This window comes from Dermochelys coriacea, chromosome 2 (genome assembly GCF_009764565.3).
Source record: "Dermochelys coriacea isolate rDerCor1 chromosome 2, rDerCor1.pri.v4, whole genome shotgun sequence".
In the NCBI taxonomy this organism is placed as follows: Eukaryota; Metazoa; Chordata; order Testudines; family Dermochelyidae; genus Dermochelys; species Dermochelys coriacea.
Window position 1 is genome coordinate 230,538,502 of NC_050069.1, and position 16,789 is coordinate 230,555,290.

At 42.2% G+C, this 16,789-nt stretch overlaps 1 protein-coding gene across 1 annotated transcript in view; it reads right to left on the reverse strand.

Moving 5' to 3' along the window:
* Positions 1-16,789, reverse strand: part of CUBN (cubilin) — a 205,747-nt gene that overhangs the window by 91,595 nt on the left and 97,363 nt on the right. The window contains exons 29-31 of the mRNA XM_043509392.1: positions 15,819-16,000; positions 7,506-7,680; positions 3,936-4,117 (exon numbers count right to left, since the gene is read on the reverse strand). Of these exons, the coding sequence (XP_043365327.1) occupies positions 3,936-4,117; positions 7,506-7,680; positions 15,819-16,000 (539 nt within the window). The remainder of the gene's footprint in view (positions 1-3,935; positions 4,118-7,505; positions 7,681-15,818; positions 16,001-16,789) is intronic.

The window sequence follows — 16,789 nt, forward strand, 5'->3', positions numbered from 1 at the left end:
GAAAGTCCACTTTTCCACCACCTGGAATTGTTTGAAAATACATCACCATTGCATGTCTCTGAAGATGACATTTCTTTATTACTGTTTACTGCTTTTTACACTGGCACAGAAGAAAAAATCTAATTTATTTAATACAAATCTCTGCAGAGAAGAAACTATTTCTCCCTATCCTTTAAAGTTCTCTCATTTCAAGCATAGTTTTCTGAGCTATGCCTTACTATTCTCTTCAGATACTTGCAACAGTTTTTGGCTTATGATCATACTGTAGCTTCACATTTCATGCCTGTTAAACAAGAGGACATAATATGCAGGAATTAACACATCCTTTGTTTTATTTCTGTTTTCCTTTCAAAAAAACAAATAACTGAGTTAATTGCAAAACAGAGTCCCCAGATATAAACATGGGTGCAATGTGAAGAGAACTGAATTGCTTATTAAATATTTGCATTACACTAGCACCTAAAAGCCCTTAACCAAGGTAGGGGCCCCATTGTGCTAGGAGCTGTACATATACATAGTAAAATATAGTCTCCTGCCCCAGGATCTTACTGTCTAAGTTAAACAAGAAGGAGGAAAGGGTGGAGAAAGGAAGTACTATTATCCTCATTCTGCAGATGGGAAACTGAAGCACAAGCAGGGAAAGCAACTGGGCCAAGTACACACATTAAGTTTGTGGGAGACCAGAAAATGGCATGCGGCTCTCCTGAGTCACAGTGAGTCCTTAACAACCAGGCATCCCTCCTCCCTCGCAAAGCAATTGTGCAATTGAAAACCTTGCATGAAAAGATGCCTTGTGATGTGTTTACCATTGAAACATGCCTCTAGAAATCTAAAAGCATTAGGAAGAATCCCCCAAAGAATTGTTCTTGGTGTTACAAATGGTGCTTCAGTTACACATGCTGTCTCAGATCATGTGGCAGGGACTTCCGGTGGGTCTAGATGGGTGGGGATGAAGGAAAGATGTTAGTACGGTAAAGGGTGGAGGAGAGTCCCCAGAGGAATACACAAAGCAAATTAAACGCATAAAGATAAGTTCTAAAGGGTGGAAATCGGTGTATTACTCATACACAGCATTCTTTCCTATGGAAAGGAAAGGAAAAAAACAAAAAACCCAACCCCCCAGTTTCCTTAGCTGCCTATATTTTCCATCTATGCTGCTTTGAAATGTAATTACTAAATGAAATTCACAGTCACATATCCACATAGAGATCTCACAAGCAGCTTCTACTCCCTCTCCTTTGGCTTCCATTACCATACAGCACATGTAACTCCATGGGAGGAGGTGCATGCTAATCACTTCCAGTTGTTAAAGGCAAATGACTCCCAGTTTACTGGCATGGCAGACGGGAAAAGAAATCTAATCCCTTCGTTCCTTGTCTTGCCTACCTCGCCAAATTAGCACTGAAAAGCCATCCCCAAACTTGTCTCCGTCAAAATTCTTTTTCTTTTGGTTTCAAAATAACATCCCCCCTCTTCCATTCTAAAATAACTTTTGGTTTAACTCACAACAGGAAGCTACAGTTCACTAATGCTTCAGGATTTAAATATCTCTTCCTGAACAAAGAAAGGTGGATTTTTCATATTACTGTACAGAAGGCATATTTGTATGGACAGCAAAAATACAAAAACAGAATGGTGGATACTTTTATGGCAATAAAATAAAATAGCTTCCTCTGCAGGGCAAGGTCCTGCTACTCCATGTGAGGTGTCCTACTGAAGTCAGTGCAACCACTCATATAAATAAGAGCTGCTGAATTGGACTCTTGATTATATTTACATAAATAATTAAAGACCCAGTTTTTCCCTTAGACCCAGAGGGGCAAAGGGAGTCATGCTTGCATATCTAAGGGCAACACTGAGCCTTAAGGCCCTGATCCAACAGAGCATTTATGCACAAGTTGCTGCTGACATCAATGGAATTACTCATATGCATAAATCTAAATGTGTGCTTATATAATTTGCAGGATTTGGTCCTAAATTTGAATTATTTTGTTTAATCCATACGTTTTGGTTTTGTATTTTCTGGCAACATTACCATTTCAGATGTCCCATGGGCTGCCGTGTTATCTTACCTTCCACACCTTTGCAATATCACAAAAAAGCCAGATATTTCTCTAATACATTTTCTCCACCAAGACTATCACAGTTACATTGAAATGTCTTAACTAAAAACTATAACCATGTTTCATATTGCCTTGTCCAAGCCTACGCCATAGAGCTGTGAAAAGTGAACATCCATTGGACAAAGATGCTTTGTTAAAAAGAAATCTATGATTAAGTTCAACCGAAATCAGACTTTTCTTTTAACTGGTTTGGCACAAAAAGCCTTAGCAAGTAATGCTGTTAATAGTGATGCCCTGTTTTCAAAAGACCCTCTGTTCCTGCCTGCTTGAATTCACTGTAAATGAAGGTTTATCTAGGAGAGAGAGGCTGAATTTTCATTTAGGTGGTCCACTATGTTTTATCTGTACTGTACAGAGTCACACAGATCACACATTCCTTTCTACTGAGTGAAGTGGAATCTGACATCACAGGTCAGGATTCCATGTCTCTATTCTCATGAGGCTTATAGTACCAGACTTGCAGCGCTCTTCATTTTCACACACTGATTGAGCTGCAGCCTGAATTTCTGGGAGATTAAAAGAGCTCAAAAACCAGTAGCAATGTGAAGCTTTAAGAGGGCAGGCTATCTAATTAAGCAGTTAAACAGCCAGCCAAGGATCATTTGAATGTGGTGGACTGTGATGGGGTGTACCATGAGAAAGCAAATTAGGCCCAATTCACCTATAGGTTGCACTGGAAGGAAAGCCAGGGAGGACTGAAACCTAATTGCTGACAGCTCCCAGCTGAGAAGGAACAGGCAAGGCAAGTATAAAGCCAGGTAGCTGGCAACAGAAGGGGGCTGTAGTGGAGTAGTCTGCAGTCACTCCCTGTGACTTCCAGCTTTGGCTGGAAAACCCAGAGAGATGTGGGGAGCCAGGAGGTAGAACTGCCAAGTCGGAAGTAGTCCAGGGGAAGAGCAACATGGTCTGGGAGTGAGCAGGCCACTGTTGCTAGAGATAGGGTCCCTGAACTGGAACCTGGAGTAGAGAGCAGGCTTGGATTCCCCTCCCAGCCGTTGGAGGAGTGGTACGGTTAGAGCAGTGAAGGGAAGACTGCCATTTTGTACAATGGGACTTTGATACCCTGGAAGAGGGAATCGTGTATAGTGACCTGGCTGGAGGGCCAAGTCACGAAGAGGGAACATCCTGAATTGCAGATGGTGTGAGAGAACAACAGGAGAGATGCTGCCAGAGGAGGGTGCAATAGCTGGACAGAGCTAATCCCTAGAGTTCCCAGGAGGAGGTGTCCATTAGTGGTGAGTGAATCCCATGACATGGACACATAAAAATAATAATCAAGCCAGAATTATTTTTGCCCATGGAGACATCTCTCTACAACTCTGTAACAAATTCTATCTGGTCGTGCCATTATATGGGTGACCAAGGTGTCTCAGAGTATGCAATGAGCTTATGTCATAGCCTACCCCATGAAAGGGCAAATCATAGTCACATTCCTGTCTATGCAGGGAATGCTCATGCCATGCACTTGTGGGGCACACACAGCCCCTAAGGATGTGCGGGAGGATGCAGCACCATGATACAGGTGCATCATGTCTCTCTAAAGGTGCTTTGGATGCCAGGGAAGCATGTTCCATGTGTAATTAGTAGCTTATAGGAGAATGCCATCACTGGTGGAGCAAAGAGAGCTGTGTCACAGATTTAATATAGTTTTAAATTTGAGGGTTAGCTCTTAAATGAATAAATGCATAACATAATTACATGGCAAATATCCTGAAACCACCTGCAGCCTAGATTGTATAGTAAATTTCTTCTTTTGCAAACGTTTCCCCAAGACTTGTTAAGGAAACTTTTGAAACATCCATTGTTACTTACAGCGACATTGTTGTAGTCACATGATTGGCGAAGTCCAATGTCAAAATCCGTGAAGTTCAGTAAAACACGGTGGCCGTGGTCAACTTGGATAACCCAAGCACAATCAGGGTTGTCATTGTAAGGTTGAGGGTAGTTTGGAGAATGGATTTCACCACTGGAAGCTTGAAAAACTCCTCCACAACCTGGAAAGGGAGTAATCAACATTTATCAAAAAAACCCTCATTTATCCTTAGCTGGAATTTAGCTGACTTTTCACCTTAACAGTTAAATTCCTTGAATTTCTTATTTTTCTGTTAAGGATTCAGGAATCACTAAATTGCATCTGACCAATACTTCATCTGGCCCAGTATCCTGTCTCAGCCATCTGGCACTGGTCTGGTCAAAGTGGAAAGTGTAAAACTTTCATAATGGACAACTATACAACACCTGTACCTATGAGGGAAATTTCTTCCTACCCCAGGCAGCTAGTGTTGACTTATATGCCGAAGCTGAGGGTTGATGTTCCTTATGCCTTTTATTCTAGCTATTGTAAATGCAATTGTAAATAATTTTCCACACCAGTATCAGAATGGTTGGATTTGGATCAAAGATTAGAAGTAATTTAAGTAGGGGGTGAGAAAAGCATTTCTGAAAACATAAGAACAACCTTGAGTCTCATCTCCTCCATAGATAGGGTGACCAGATGTCCCGATTTTATAAGGACAGTCCCGATATTTGGGACATGTAAGGGGAGGTGGTGGTCTCGGGGAGAATAGGGGGTAGGTTGGAGGGTGAGGTGAGAAGAGAGGTTGGGGGAAATTTTGAACGTGCAGGGCTGCGGCAGCCAGAGAAAGAGGCGACTTCCCCAGCTCCAGGGCTACGGCTGCCGGGGAGAGACGGCCCTCTTTCCCAGCCCCAGCTCGGGGGCTACTGTGGTGGGGGAGAGAGGGCACATCCATCAATTTAGAAAAGTAAGACTACTGATATTAAAATATGAGTTCTGTGCTACGTGCATCCGACAAAGTGGGTATTCACCCACGAAAGCTTATGCTCCACTACGTCTGTTAGTCTACAAGGTGCCACTTTTACAGATCCAGACTAACACGGCTACCCCTCTGATGCTTATCTGTAGAACAAAAAAGTTAATTTTTTTTTATATTGTGCTTTTATCTAAAGTGCTTTCACTAGTTAGCTAATGGTACAAACAACATTAGGAAAGATTATTAAGTGGTCTGTTGAGACCCTCAGCAATTTTCGAGTGGTCACAAAAAAAAGGTTTAAGAACCACTGGTCTATACTATGGCGGCACAGCTCCGGTGGCTGTACTGCAGAAATGGCCTTAGACAGGATGAAAGTGGGACACAGGCCTTGCATTGACTCTCTGCATAGACGCAAATTTCGCCCAAACATTTTGATGACGTCTAAATAAACTTTCACTTTGATGGTATTTGTGCCCTCATGGGCAGACTTAGATGCAGTTTTCTTCATGTCAGCATTCATGGAAAGCAAATCTCAGACCCTTATCTCCCAAGCCAAGATTAATTTAAGGAAATTTGTTTTGGGTGGAGGCAGCAGTACTGTAGTTCATTCCAGTCTGGTTATCCAATCTAGTAACAGAAACAATCCTATATAACTTTGTGGGCAGTCACAGAGCTTGAACTGTGAATACAGAGTACTTGCAGGGAGTATTTGCCGGATGATCCATCTGCTGAAGTTTGTTTACCTAAATTATATTTACACAATACTGAAGAACTAATACATTTGTAAAAATGGTTCTCTAAATCTGAGAAGGAAAACAATCTAATAGAATCAAGTCAGCTCAGCTCCTGGGTCCCAATCCACAGAAAAGAACTGGAGGGTGCCATGCACATCCTTGAGGCAGTAGCCCCCTTGCAGTTATGTGGGTGCTCATGAATGCATTTTGATTTCTTCCTCTTCCAATAATTCACCGAGAGCGGGACACCACACAGAACCAGGGATATGCCAAGTCTAACAATGTGAATCTATGTAGGTGGATAGGGAAGGGAAATTTATATTTCACAGAAGAATGCAGATATATCTGAATAACAACTACAGGGCCCATTCTATGATGGACACATGGGAGATATATGAACTGAAACCTAAAACTTGGGTGTCTAAAGTTGGGTACTTAAATACCCATTTCAGCATCTAAATACTGCAAGCAAGCTGACTTTCAAAAGCCCTGTGCACCCACATGGACTTCACACTATTGGGGAAGCATCTCTGGATTTAGGTACCTAATTTTAGGCATCCAAGTTTGAAAATTTTGGTCTTCACTTTTATTACCGAGGCCAAGCACATTAGCCAGGGATTTTTCATTTCAAAAGGTACAGAATGTAGCTAAGCTTGTCATGACAGTGTGAGGGGAAGGGGCTCTGGAGCCCATACAATGGGTTGCGGAGGTTGGCATAGCAGGCCAAAAGTCATCAGTTTATTACTGAATAGTCAAGTAATTAGGTGCACAATAACCCCATGACTTATTGGATTGCCAGTCACTTCCATAACCTCCTTTCTGAAAGTAACTGTCAGTTGCAGCAAAGCCATATACAGAAATCATGTACTTTGTGAAAGGAAATACGCAAAAAGGAGAGATTTCTTTTTTTATGGTTTGGATTCTTTTTTTAGGGCTCTAGTCCCTTTCCAGTTTCCTTCATTTGTATGTTGCAGTCTAAAGGGCAATACACAGAGGAAAAACAAATGGAGAGGGACAAGCAGAGCTGCCAGTGACTTTTGCAAAATATAGGATTTAAGTTCAACAACAAAGACATTTTGAAACTGTTGTTGGTTTTTTATTTCCTGCAATTCAGCTGCAATTCAGTGTTCCCAAATACTTTCTGGTGAATCAGACGGTCCAACAATTTTTTGGAAAATTGGTGCTGGCAACCAGCATCTAAATATATGCCTGTAAATAATCATCCAACATGCTTTTCCAACATTCTGAATGTAGGACCTTTAAAAAAGATTTTCTTTACTGTTTGCAAAAGCTTTGTCGTGTATTTCAGTGTCCCCTATGCCATTTGCCTGCTGTCATTTGAAAACCTCTTGTTCCACTGATTACTGGTGAGGCTTTGAACAAATAATTGTATGACGGATGGGTGAACCCTACAGAGTTAAGGTTTTACTAATCACTTCAAATATTTTTGAAGTTTGCAAGGTTCTCAAAACTAGTTTGAGTTCTCAGATCTTTCTTCACTTTGTAATTTAAAACCAAAAGAGCCACTGAATTTAAAAATGACCCCAAATCATTTTTTCTAGCTCTATGGGAGCCTTTGAGATTAGTTATGGATAGAAGAATCCCACACAAGACCATGCTGCAGCAAGTGCTTATACTATATACAGCTTATTTACTGCATTTATTTTCCCATTAGAATTTGTTTTACTTCCCCTATCCACTTTTCACAGTTTCTCCTAAATGAAATGCAAATCCAGTAACATTTTGGTTCAAGTCAAACTTTCAAACCTGCAATATATGAAATGGTTAAAAATGAATGCAAAACAAGTTTTTTCTTTCATCCCCACTTCTTACTGGATTTCGTCAGTTTTCATCAGCAATGGTCCCCACAAACTCACCTCCTGGGGTTTCTTGCCAAGTGGCATTGAACCCCCTCCCATTCCTATTTCTATCTGTCTTGAATCGGATTGCCATGGCATTGCCAGTGCTAGAGACTCTGAGGGGGTTCTGTGCTGGTCTTGAAACACACAGTTGGGCCAACCTAGGAGACAGAAAATCAGGCCCACCATAGATCTGGAAACAGAAGAAAAATTGGAGGTAAAAGCCTTTTAAAGAGACAGTTCACCATAACTAAGTAAATCAACGGTGTAGATGGCTTTCCTTACTATGTGCAGTATTTGGGAAATATTATATTATGAATGTTCAAAATTAACTCAAAAAACCCAAGGCCCTAAAATTATTGACCATGATTTCAAATGTTAAAAAACACACTCACTGCTGCAGTATGCTCAAACCGATCAGCCATGAAAAAGATAACATTTCAGAACTACCCATATTCAGTGTGTTTATAATGTGAACAGAAGTTCTTCAAAGGACAGAAGGGCTACTAGGATGATCCGAGGAATGGAAAACTTGTCTTATGAAAGGAGACTTAAGGAGCTTGGCTTGTTTAGCCTAACTAAAAGAAGGTTATGGGGAGATATGATTGCTCTCTATAAATATATCAGAGGGATAAATACAGGAGAGGGAGAGGAATTATTTCAGCTCAGCACCAATGTGGACACAAGAACAAATGAGTATAAACTGGCCACCAGGAAGTTTAGACTTGTAATTAGATGAAGGTTTCTAACCATCAGAGGAGTGAAGTTTTGGAATAGCCTTCCAAGGGAAGCAGTGGGGGCAAAAGATCTATCTGGTTTTAAGATTCTACTTGATAAGTTTATGGAGGAGATGGTATGATGGGATAATGTGATTTTGGTAATTAATTGATCTTTAAATATTCATGGTAAATAGGCCTAATCCCCTGAGATGGGATATTAGATGGATGGGATTTGAGTTACCCAGGAAAGAATTTTCTGTAGTATCTGGCTGGTGAATCTTGCCCATATGCTCAGGGTTTAGCTGATCGCCATAATTGGGGTCGAGAAGGAATTTTCCTCCAGGGCAGATTGGAAGAGGCCCTGGAGGTTTTTCGCCTTCCTCTGTAGCATGGGGCACGGGTCACTTGAGGGAGGATTCTCTACTCCTTGAAGTCTTTAAACCACGATTTGAGGACTTCAATAGCTCAGATACAGGTGAGGTTTTTCGTAGGAGTGGGTGGGTGAGATTCTGTCGCCTGCGTTGTGCAGGAGGTCGGACTAAATGATCAGAATGGTCCCTTCTGACCTTAGTATCTATGATATTAAGGAGTGATAGCCAAAACCAACAAGGCTATTCACACATTGACCTCACAACTGGATTCTCTTCTCCTGCATGGTCAATGTACCATCCTCTGAAAGTGCATCCTCTGATGTCTGTCAGAAGCACTAAAACCTTGAGCCACCGTCTGTGAGTGAGTTCAAGATTTTAGATGAACTTTCACATGGTCCATGCATTAAGTAAGAGTCTTCTTCTGGAACTTAAGCCCTCTTTCCCCTCCACACCATCCCCTCCAAACTTTATCTATATACAATTAGAACATTGTTTTTGTGAGGACATAAACATGTGCTTTTCTTGTTCCTGTGGGCACAGCCTGTATCTCTTCCCTGAAGCATATGCTGATTAGTTGTCCTCATTCAGGGTGTTTGGACTGACTTCTTAGTTTTAGGCCAGATTCTGCCATCTTTGCTCAGGTTGATGGTAGCTCACTCTGTAATTCCATTGATTTAATTGGCTGAATCAAAGCTACTGGGCCTTAATCAAGGAAGTAAGATGAAGTCTTTCTAAAACTCTTTAGAGACAAAGGTATTCCTGGTACTGTTAAAAATTCTCATCTCCACAGAATGCAAAAAAACAGGCATTTGGGTGTTATTGCTTCTTATTTAACAGAGTTAATCTCACCAAAATCATCTGTCATGATTCTCAGATAGTATCGTACTGGAAGGCCATCAAGCCTACCACCATCACCATTCCACACTTTAACAAGTGATTCTTGAATTGTGTAGTCAGAACAGAGTGGAACTATCTAATTCTTCTTCGAATTCTCCAAAGTTTGGATCTGGGGTTTGGTTTGGGCCTATTTATAATTGGTGGGCCAGACTCGCCCTCCCTTTATTAGCATGGCCTCTTGCAGCTGCAGGAAGGGCAGATGCTGGGTAAAATTTTCTAAGTCTCACTGAACCAATGCCTCCACCCCCTAAACGCCAAGGCTAAATGCAAGGTTGCTCTACATATTTTGCTTCATTGTGCCCTGTCACAATGGGATGCCCCACCCAACCCTGCTCTTAGGGACATGGGGGGGGGGAGACAACTTGGCCTTTTGCCAATGAAAACATTCAGTAGAAAGGACAAAGCAGCACCTCCTACTCTGCACCTTCAGTCCTTTTAGGGAGTAACAAATAGGTTTTTAACTATTACAGACTCTACAGAACATCAAGAGGTTTCTGTCTTTGTTTTTAGTGGCTGATTTCACAAGCCTAATTGCTTGAATGTTTGCTTTCATTTTGGATGGGAGCACATTTTTGGCTTCTGGAGAGAAGCAGCATGACTTGAATCTATAATGGCTCCTCTGTCACCAATTATCTAAAGACATTCTTGAGAAATCAGAATGAATGAAATTGCTGTTCAAATGCGGGCTTCATAGTGAAGCAGCCACAGTCCTGGGAAGAAGCATGTGTCTGTGCGCTTGAAGCTCCTTTTCAACAGTGAAACCTCACTATGCGGAGGTCTGAGGGGGCTAACAACTCCTGCAACTGTCAGAACAAAGTCTGCTCACAATGTGATCCGTTTTTCTCTTGCTTGTGGTCCCGCCCCGGACTCAGAGCTCTAGCACAGCATGTAGCCACAAACGTATTCTAAATCAGTGGTTCTCAACCAGCGGTCTGGGGTTCCCTGGGGGTGCTGCAAGCAGGTTTCAGGGGGTCCGTCAAGCAGGGGCAACATCAGACTCACTGGGGCCCATGACAGAAAGCTGAAGCCGCATTGCATGGGTCTGAAGTCCGAGGCCCTGAGCTCCACCACCTGGGACTGAAGCCAAAGCCTGAGCAGCTTAGCTTCATGGGGCTCCCTGTAGCATGAGGCCCCAAGCAACTGCCCTGTTTGCTACCCTCTAATGCTAACCCTGGCTTGTATATGCAGAAAATCAGTTGTTGTGGCACAGGTGGACTGTGGATGTCTTATAACATGCAAGGGGTGGTGGTGGGGGCTCAGAAAGAAAAATGATTGAGAATCCCTGTTCTAAATCATCTAAACCTGTCTGATAACAATATTTGGCCAAAAAAAACCCCAACCCCTAAATCATTGAAATCTAATGAAAATAATGCATATGTCTCTAAGATATTCTCAGGGAGGTCTACACTACAGCCTAAGTCGATCTAACTTGCATTGCTCAGAGGTGTGAAAAAGCCCTCCCCCGAAAAGTGATGCAAGTTTCGCACTGTACACACTGGTGCTATGTCAGTGGGAGACGCTCTCCCCCCCACCAACACAGTTTACACTACTAACCAAGGTGGAGTAATTATGTGGACGGGAGAGCGCTCTCCCGTTGGCATAGTGCGTCTTCACCAGACATGCTACAGTGGCGCAGCTGCACAGATGTAAGGCTGTAATGTAGACTTGCCTCAATGTATTCCCACTTTCCTGAGGACACCTTCATGCAGTGGACCAAATTCAACCCTGACATAAAATCCCCTGATTTCTGTGGTGTTACACCCAGGTTGAAATGAATTTGGCCCATCTTGAAGAGTTATACTTATTGCTGAGACCATCAAATCAAAAAGGCAGAGGGAAGAAAAAGTTAGTGGAAATTGAATTTCTGTTGGTTTCTTTTATATTATTCGCCTGTTTTGCATTTGTCTTCTGTACAGTTTCAAAATCAAAAGGACTAGTCAAAGCCAAGCAATTGTTGCTTTATTACAGTTAGGAGTGGATTTTCTTTTCTCCTTTGTGCCAGTTCAACTAATCAGATACTTTCAAAAGGGCTGCAGCAAAAACAAGCCAGGGTGTTTCCATGACAAAAAGCAATAAAATGTTACTTTTGGCTACAGAGGAGAAAACCAATAGTTACCACATGAATGTCTAAAACAAAAGAGGGGAGAAAGGATGGAAAGAATTCTAGGGTGTGGTTCATGCAGAACTACAGTATGTCTGAGCTGCAAAAACATAAATACAAAATAAAGTAATCTGAATAGAGCACTTGATTTAGAGATAACGTGATTTTTTTAATTGGGGTGCTGGGCATCTCAATAAAGCCGGTGGTTTTAGTCTGTTTTTATCTTTTGCTTCTGCCCTGTTAGCTCCATTTATTGTTACAATCATGTCAGCATTCCCGAGTTATGAGCAACAGAAAGGCTGTTTTTATGTGGCCAGCTATCATCACGACACAGATTTCTGAGAATAAAACTGGTCCCTGTTTAGACTCTCTGCTTGGAAAGAGGGGAATAGGCTTTGATGGAGAGACAAAGTTATTTGTGACATTAAGATCTAATCAACCTGTCTCTTTATTTTTAAGTAAAAGGAAAGGATACATTGGCAAAGTCCTTTTATTTCCAATCCACAGTCCTATCTTGTTATGGCAGCACAAAATTCCCCTCTGAAGTTTACAAAATGCTAATGGGTGATAAATAGGACATTAAATAACTAACAATCGAAACATAACTTTTCTATGTATGTATTTTCAATAGAAACTGTTTTCAAGGTTAATTTTAAACTCTTCCATTATTGCCCCACAGGGATTTCTTCAATTATTTTAAAAAGTAAAAACACCCCCATCAAAAGCCAAGAAAATGCCCTGGCCAAGTGTCATTTTTGTTTTACTGTAGCACATGCCAAGGAAATGACTTCCTTTCAAGATATGGTACATGCAGCATTTTAAAAGGCAACTGGACTCTGTTTCTTGGACAGAAGCCCTCACATCATGAGAAGTCTGAAGAACGATCACAGTGGCCAGTGTTGACATGATGTGGGACCATTTCTGAAGCACTGGAAAGTGCAGTTTATTTTTTTCTAGAATGCATGTGTTGGAAATGCCTGATTTCAAAGGGGATTTCTAATAGCAAACACAATGTCATCTACAGTTTCTTGAACTCCGGAGAAGTGGCTTTTAAATGGCAGTGGGGAGCTTTACTCTGAGGCTTGGAGCTTTATATGCTGTCAAGGTTCCTTCCCCACGCTGAACTCTAGGGTACAGATGTGGGGACCTGCATGAAAGACCCCCTAAGCTTATTCTTACCAGCTTAGGTTAAAAACTTCCCCCAAGTACAAACTTTGCCTTGGCCTTGAACAGTATGCTGCCACCACCAAGCGTTTTAAACAAAAAAACAGGGAAAGAGACCACTTGGAGATGTCTTTCCCCAAAATATCCCCCAAGCCCTACACCCCCTTTCCTGGGGAAGGCTTGATAAGAATCCTCACCAATTGGTACAAGTGAATACAGACCCAAACCCTTGGATCTTAAGAACAATGAAAAATCAATCACATTCTTAAAAGAAGAATTTTAATTAAAGAAAAGGTAAAAGAATCACCTCTGTAAAATCAGGATGGTAAATACCTTACAGGGTAATCAGATTCAAAACATAGAGAATCCCTCTAGGGAAAACATTAAGTTACAAAAAGACACAAACAGGAATATACATTCCCTCCAGCACAGCTTATTTTACAAGCCATTAAATAAAAGAAAATCTAACGCATTTTCTAGCTAGATTACTTACTAACTTAACAGGAGTTGGAAAGCTTGCATTTCTGATCTGTTCCCGGCAAAAGCATCACATAGACAGACAGAACCCTTTATTCCACCCCCTCCTCCAGATTTGAAAGTATCTTGTCTCCTTATTGGTCATTTTGGGTCAGGTACCAGTGAGGTTACCTTAGCTTCTTAACCCTTTACAGGTGAAAGAGTTTTGCCTCTGGCCAGGAGGGATTTTATAGCACTGTATACAGAAAGGTGGTTACCCTTCCCTTTATATTTGTGACATATGCTTTGGCTAATATTTTGAAACTTGGGTGAACTACATTTAGGCTGTCTACACCATGAACTATGGGTGTGATTCCCCTGCTCGTGTACACATACTTGTGCTAGGTCTCATTGTGTTAGTGCAACTATAAATAGCAAATTCGTCGGCGACCCCGCGAGGTCGAGGATGATCTCTTTCACAAGTGTTTGTTTTTATGGGTCTTTTGGTGATGAGGCTTGTTGGCAAACATTGCAGGTGGTGTTGGAAGTCAAGTTGGGCCGTGATCACTACATGACAGTTGTCTGTCTTTTCTTTTCGGGCATTTTTCTAAAAAATGGATGTTCTCTTCTTTGACAAGTCTTTGCCAGTTATCCCTGTCCTGGGCTACATTCTCCCAGTGAGTGGTGTTGAGTGTGGTGCTCAGATACAGCAGGACCATTGTACCAGACCACAGCAGAGAATCCTGTCTTGTCAATTTACAACAGGCCCTGATCATAGTTAACCATTATCTTCTATTTCCACTGAACCATGGTAATAATTTGGTTTGAACATGTTTTCTAATCCGCAGCGAACTGCATGGGGCCATGCCTGTGGATGTTCAACGTGAACAACAGGTCTCGCGGCTCGCCAGCAGATTACCCTGATGGGCTGTGTGCCGAAGGTTGCCAACCCCTGATGTAAATGCTGCGTTCCTTACATATGCTGTCTTGTCAGTTTCACAGTGGAAGCCCTCACTGTCCTGGAGAGCTGTATGGCTGGACTCCACTCCCAGCCAGGATCTGGTCTGAGAAGCCCAGGGGTGCTTCCCCCTACTCTCATCTGGAAGCCAGGGTGAGAAGCCATAGTGGCCATCTGCCTGCTCCCTGAGGGGGACGAGAAGCTGGAGCAGCTGGACTCCATTCCCTGGGGGCAAGAAGCTTCCCGTTGGAGGGGGAGGAAAGGCAGCCCACCGTGAGCCCGTGAGGCAGCCAGGCTCCTGGCAAGGAACTACCAGCAGTCCTTACAGACTGGGCTATTAGCTTCCCACACGGTCCCTCTTAGGTAGGTGGAAGCACTCCTGGTGAGGACACCACCAACCCAAGGAGGGTAGTGCGGACATGCACTGCCAAAGTAATTACTGTGGTAACTGTAAGTCAACCTGATATAGGTCTACTGAGGTTTGTAGAGGAAACATACCCTTAGTGTAATCCACAAAACTCCACCCACTGTACACAATGTAAGTGATGAAGCTGTACGATGCTAAAGCTAATCTTTGGGTGTACAACAATCACGAGGGCATAAATCCTCCCCCCCACCAGTAACTTGACAAACACAGAGCTATGCTATGTTCATCTAATAACCATGAGTATGGCTTTTCTAGGCATTGTGATGAACTGATGTGTGCACCTGTGTGAATGTACCAGGGATCAGTGCCAGAATATGACACATCAGCTATAACACAGAAGAGCACTTGCCTTTGCTACTGAAGCTGAGTTAATGGAGCTACTCCCTTAAGCCCCAGTCCTGCAAAGACACTGAAGTCAATAGGACTAGTACCCACAATGCATCCGATGAAGTGAGCTGTAGCTCACAAAAGCTTATGCTCAAATAAATTTGTTAGTCTCTAAGGTGCCACAAGTACTCCTTTTCTTTTTGCGAATACAAACTAACACGGCTGCTACTCTGATACCCACAGTGCATAAAGTTAAGCATGTGCACAAATCTTTGCAGGATTGGGACCTTAGTTTTCTCTCCAAGCAGGGATGCATTGTTTTAGAATCAAGAATCCTGAGTTCAATTGTGTTACATCTCTGTGTATATGAATGTTAAACGACCTGGGTATTTGGCTATATGTAGCCAAGAGATGTTTCTTACTAGAGATTAACACACTCATTTGTTCCAGAACAGCGGTTCCCCTTCACTGCTGATTAGATGATCTATGAGAGTCATCATCTTACTGTAGGGCTCTACAAGGGGCCTTCACCTTAATTAGCTGCTTCCTTCCTATTACTCCATTATGTGGATTATCCTCTGGAATGAGGAATCTGTATACTTATGGTATAGTACTGCCCAGTTACATGCTTTATTTAAAGACTAAGAGGTCCTCAGGGCAGTGCTGCCTTTTACTATGTGCATGTACAGTGCTTTGCACAATAGGATCCTGTTCTTGACTGGGGCTTCTAGATCGACAGCCAAAGAAATAAACACCTTCTCTAGGATTTTTTTGCCCTCCTCTAAAAACTGACATTGGCATAATCAAAGACAGCATATTGGAGGATATGGTAGTGCAGGTCTTGTTTCTGTGCTCCAGACAGAAACATGCATAACCAGCACACTATAGAGTGCTGCAACCAAAGCTCTTACCTCCAAAACATCATAGTTGCAGTCTGAGTGATATTCCACGTCGAGTTCCTGAATGGTGAGTTGAATGCTGCTCCCAGGTGATGTATCAATGTACCAGACACATTCCTTATTGCTTGGGTACCTATTTGGGTAGCCAGGGCTATTGAAAGATCCTGATGCACCAGAGAGTTCTCCACCACAACCTGTTGGAGTAGCAAAGCATGCCATTCAATTAAGTACTATAGAAACAAAACCATCTGACAACTATGATTGGACTTAAAGATAGATATCAGCACATTTTTAACATGCAAATACCGTACAATCATTTGGGCTGTGATCTCATAATGGCAAAAGTTTGGGGAGAAATCACTGACTGACAATGACTAAAATGAAAATCCATTGGCAAGGACACCATTTGGTTGTGTAGTCACTGCCGTTTTGTCTTGGCTTTGTCTCTCTTATTTGAGAAAATGTGTGTGTTGTATGAGACCAACATGTTGGGGTCCGACTAACATGCTACCCCCACACAGCAATCCCCCTTCTTACTTACATACACATTTGAAAAAAGGTAGGTTTAGAGATCTTTAACCAGATACACACTTACAGAGAAGTTGAAGAGAATCAAAGTAGCAGCTACACGGTTGCTAGTCAGTAGAAATGGGGGCATTCTCACAATTACCTTAGCTGCACTGGGGAAACTTGGGGAAAAGATTTCCACCAGAATCAGTGGGAGCCTTAGTATTCTTGTGGTCAGGCCCAATTTTATCACAATTTTTGTTTTTCTTTAGAGATGTGCTGAAACAATTGACAGAATATTGAATCTGGGATGCTTCAAAATCTGGGACCAGGTTGCCAACCTCTGTCTAGCTGCTTGGTGCTGCTCAGGAAGTACATCAGCCAGAGAGCGATCTTAAGTAGAAAGCTGGGATTTACAGGTGGGTAGGGGAATTGCCACGTAGTGTAAAGCTAGTTCTATGCCACTCACTCTGGAA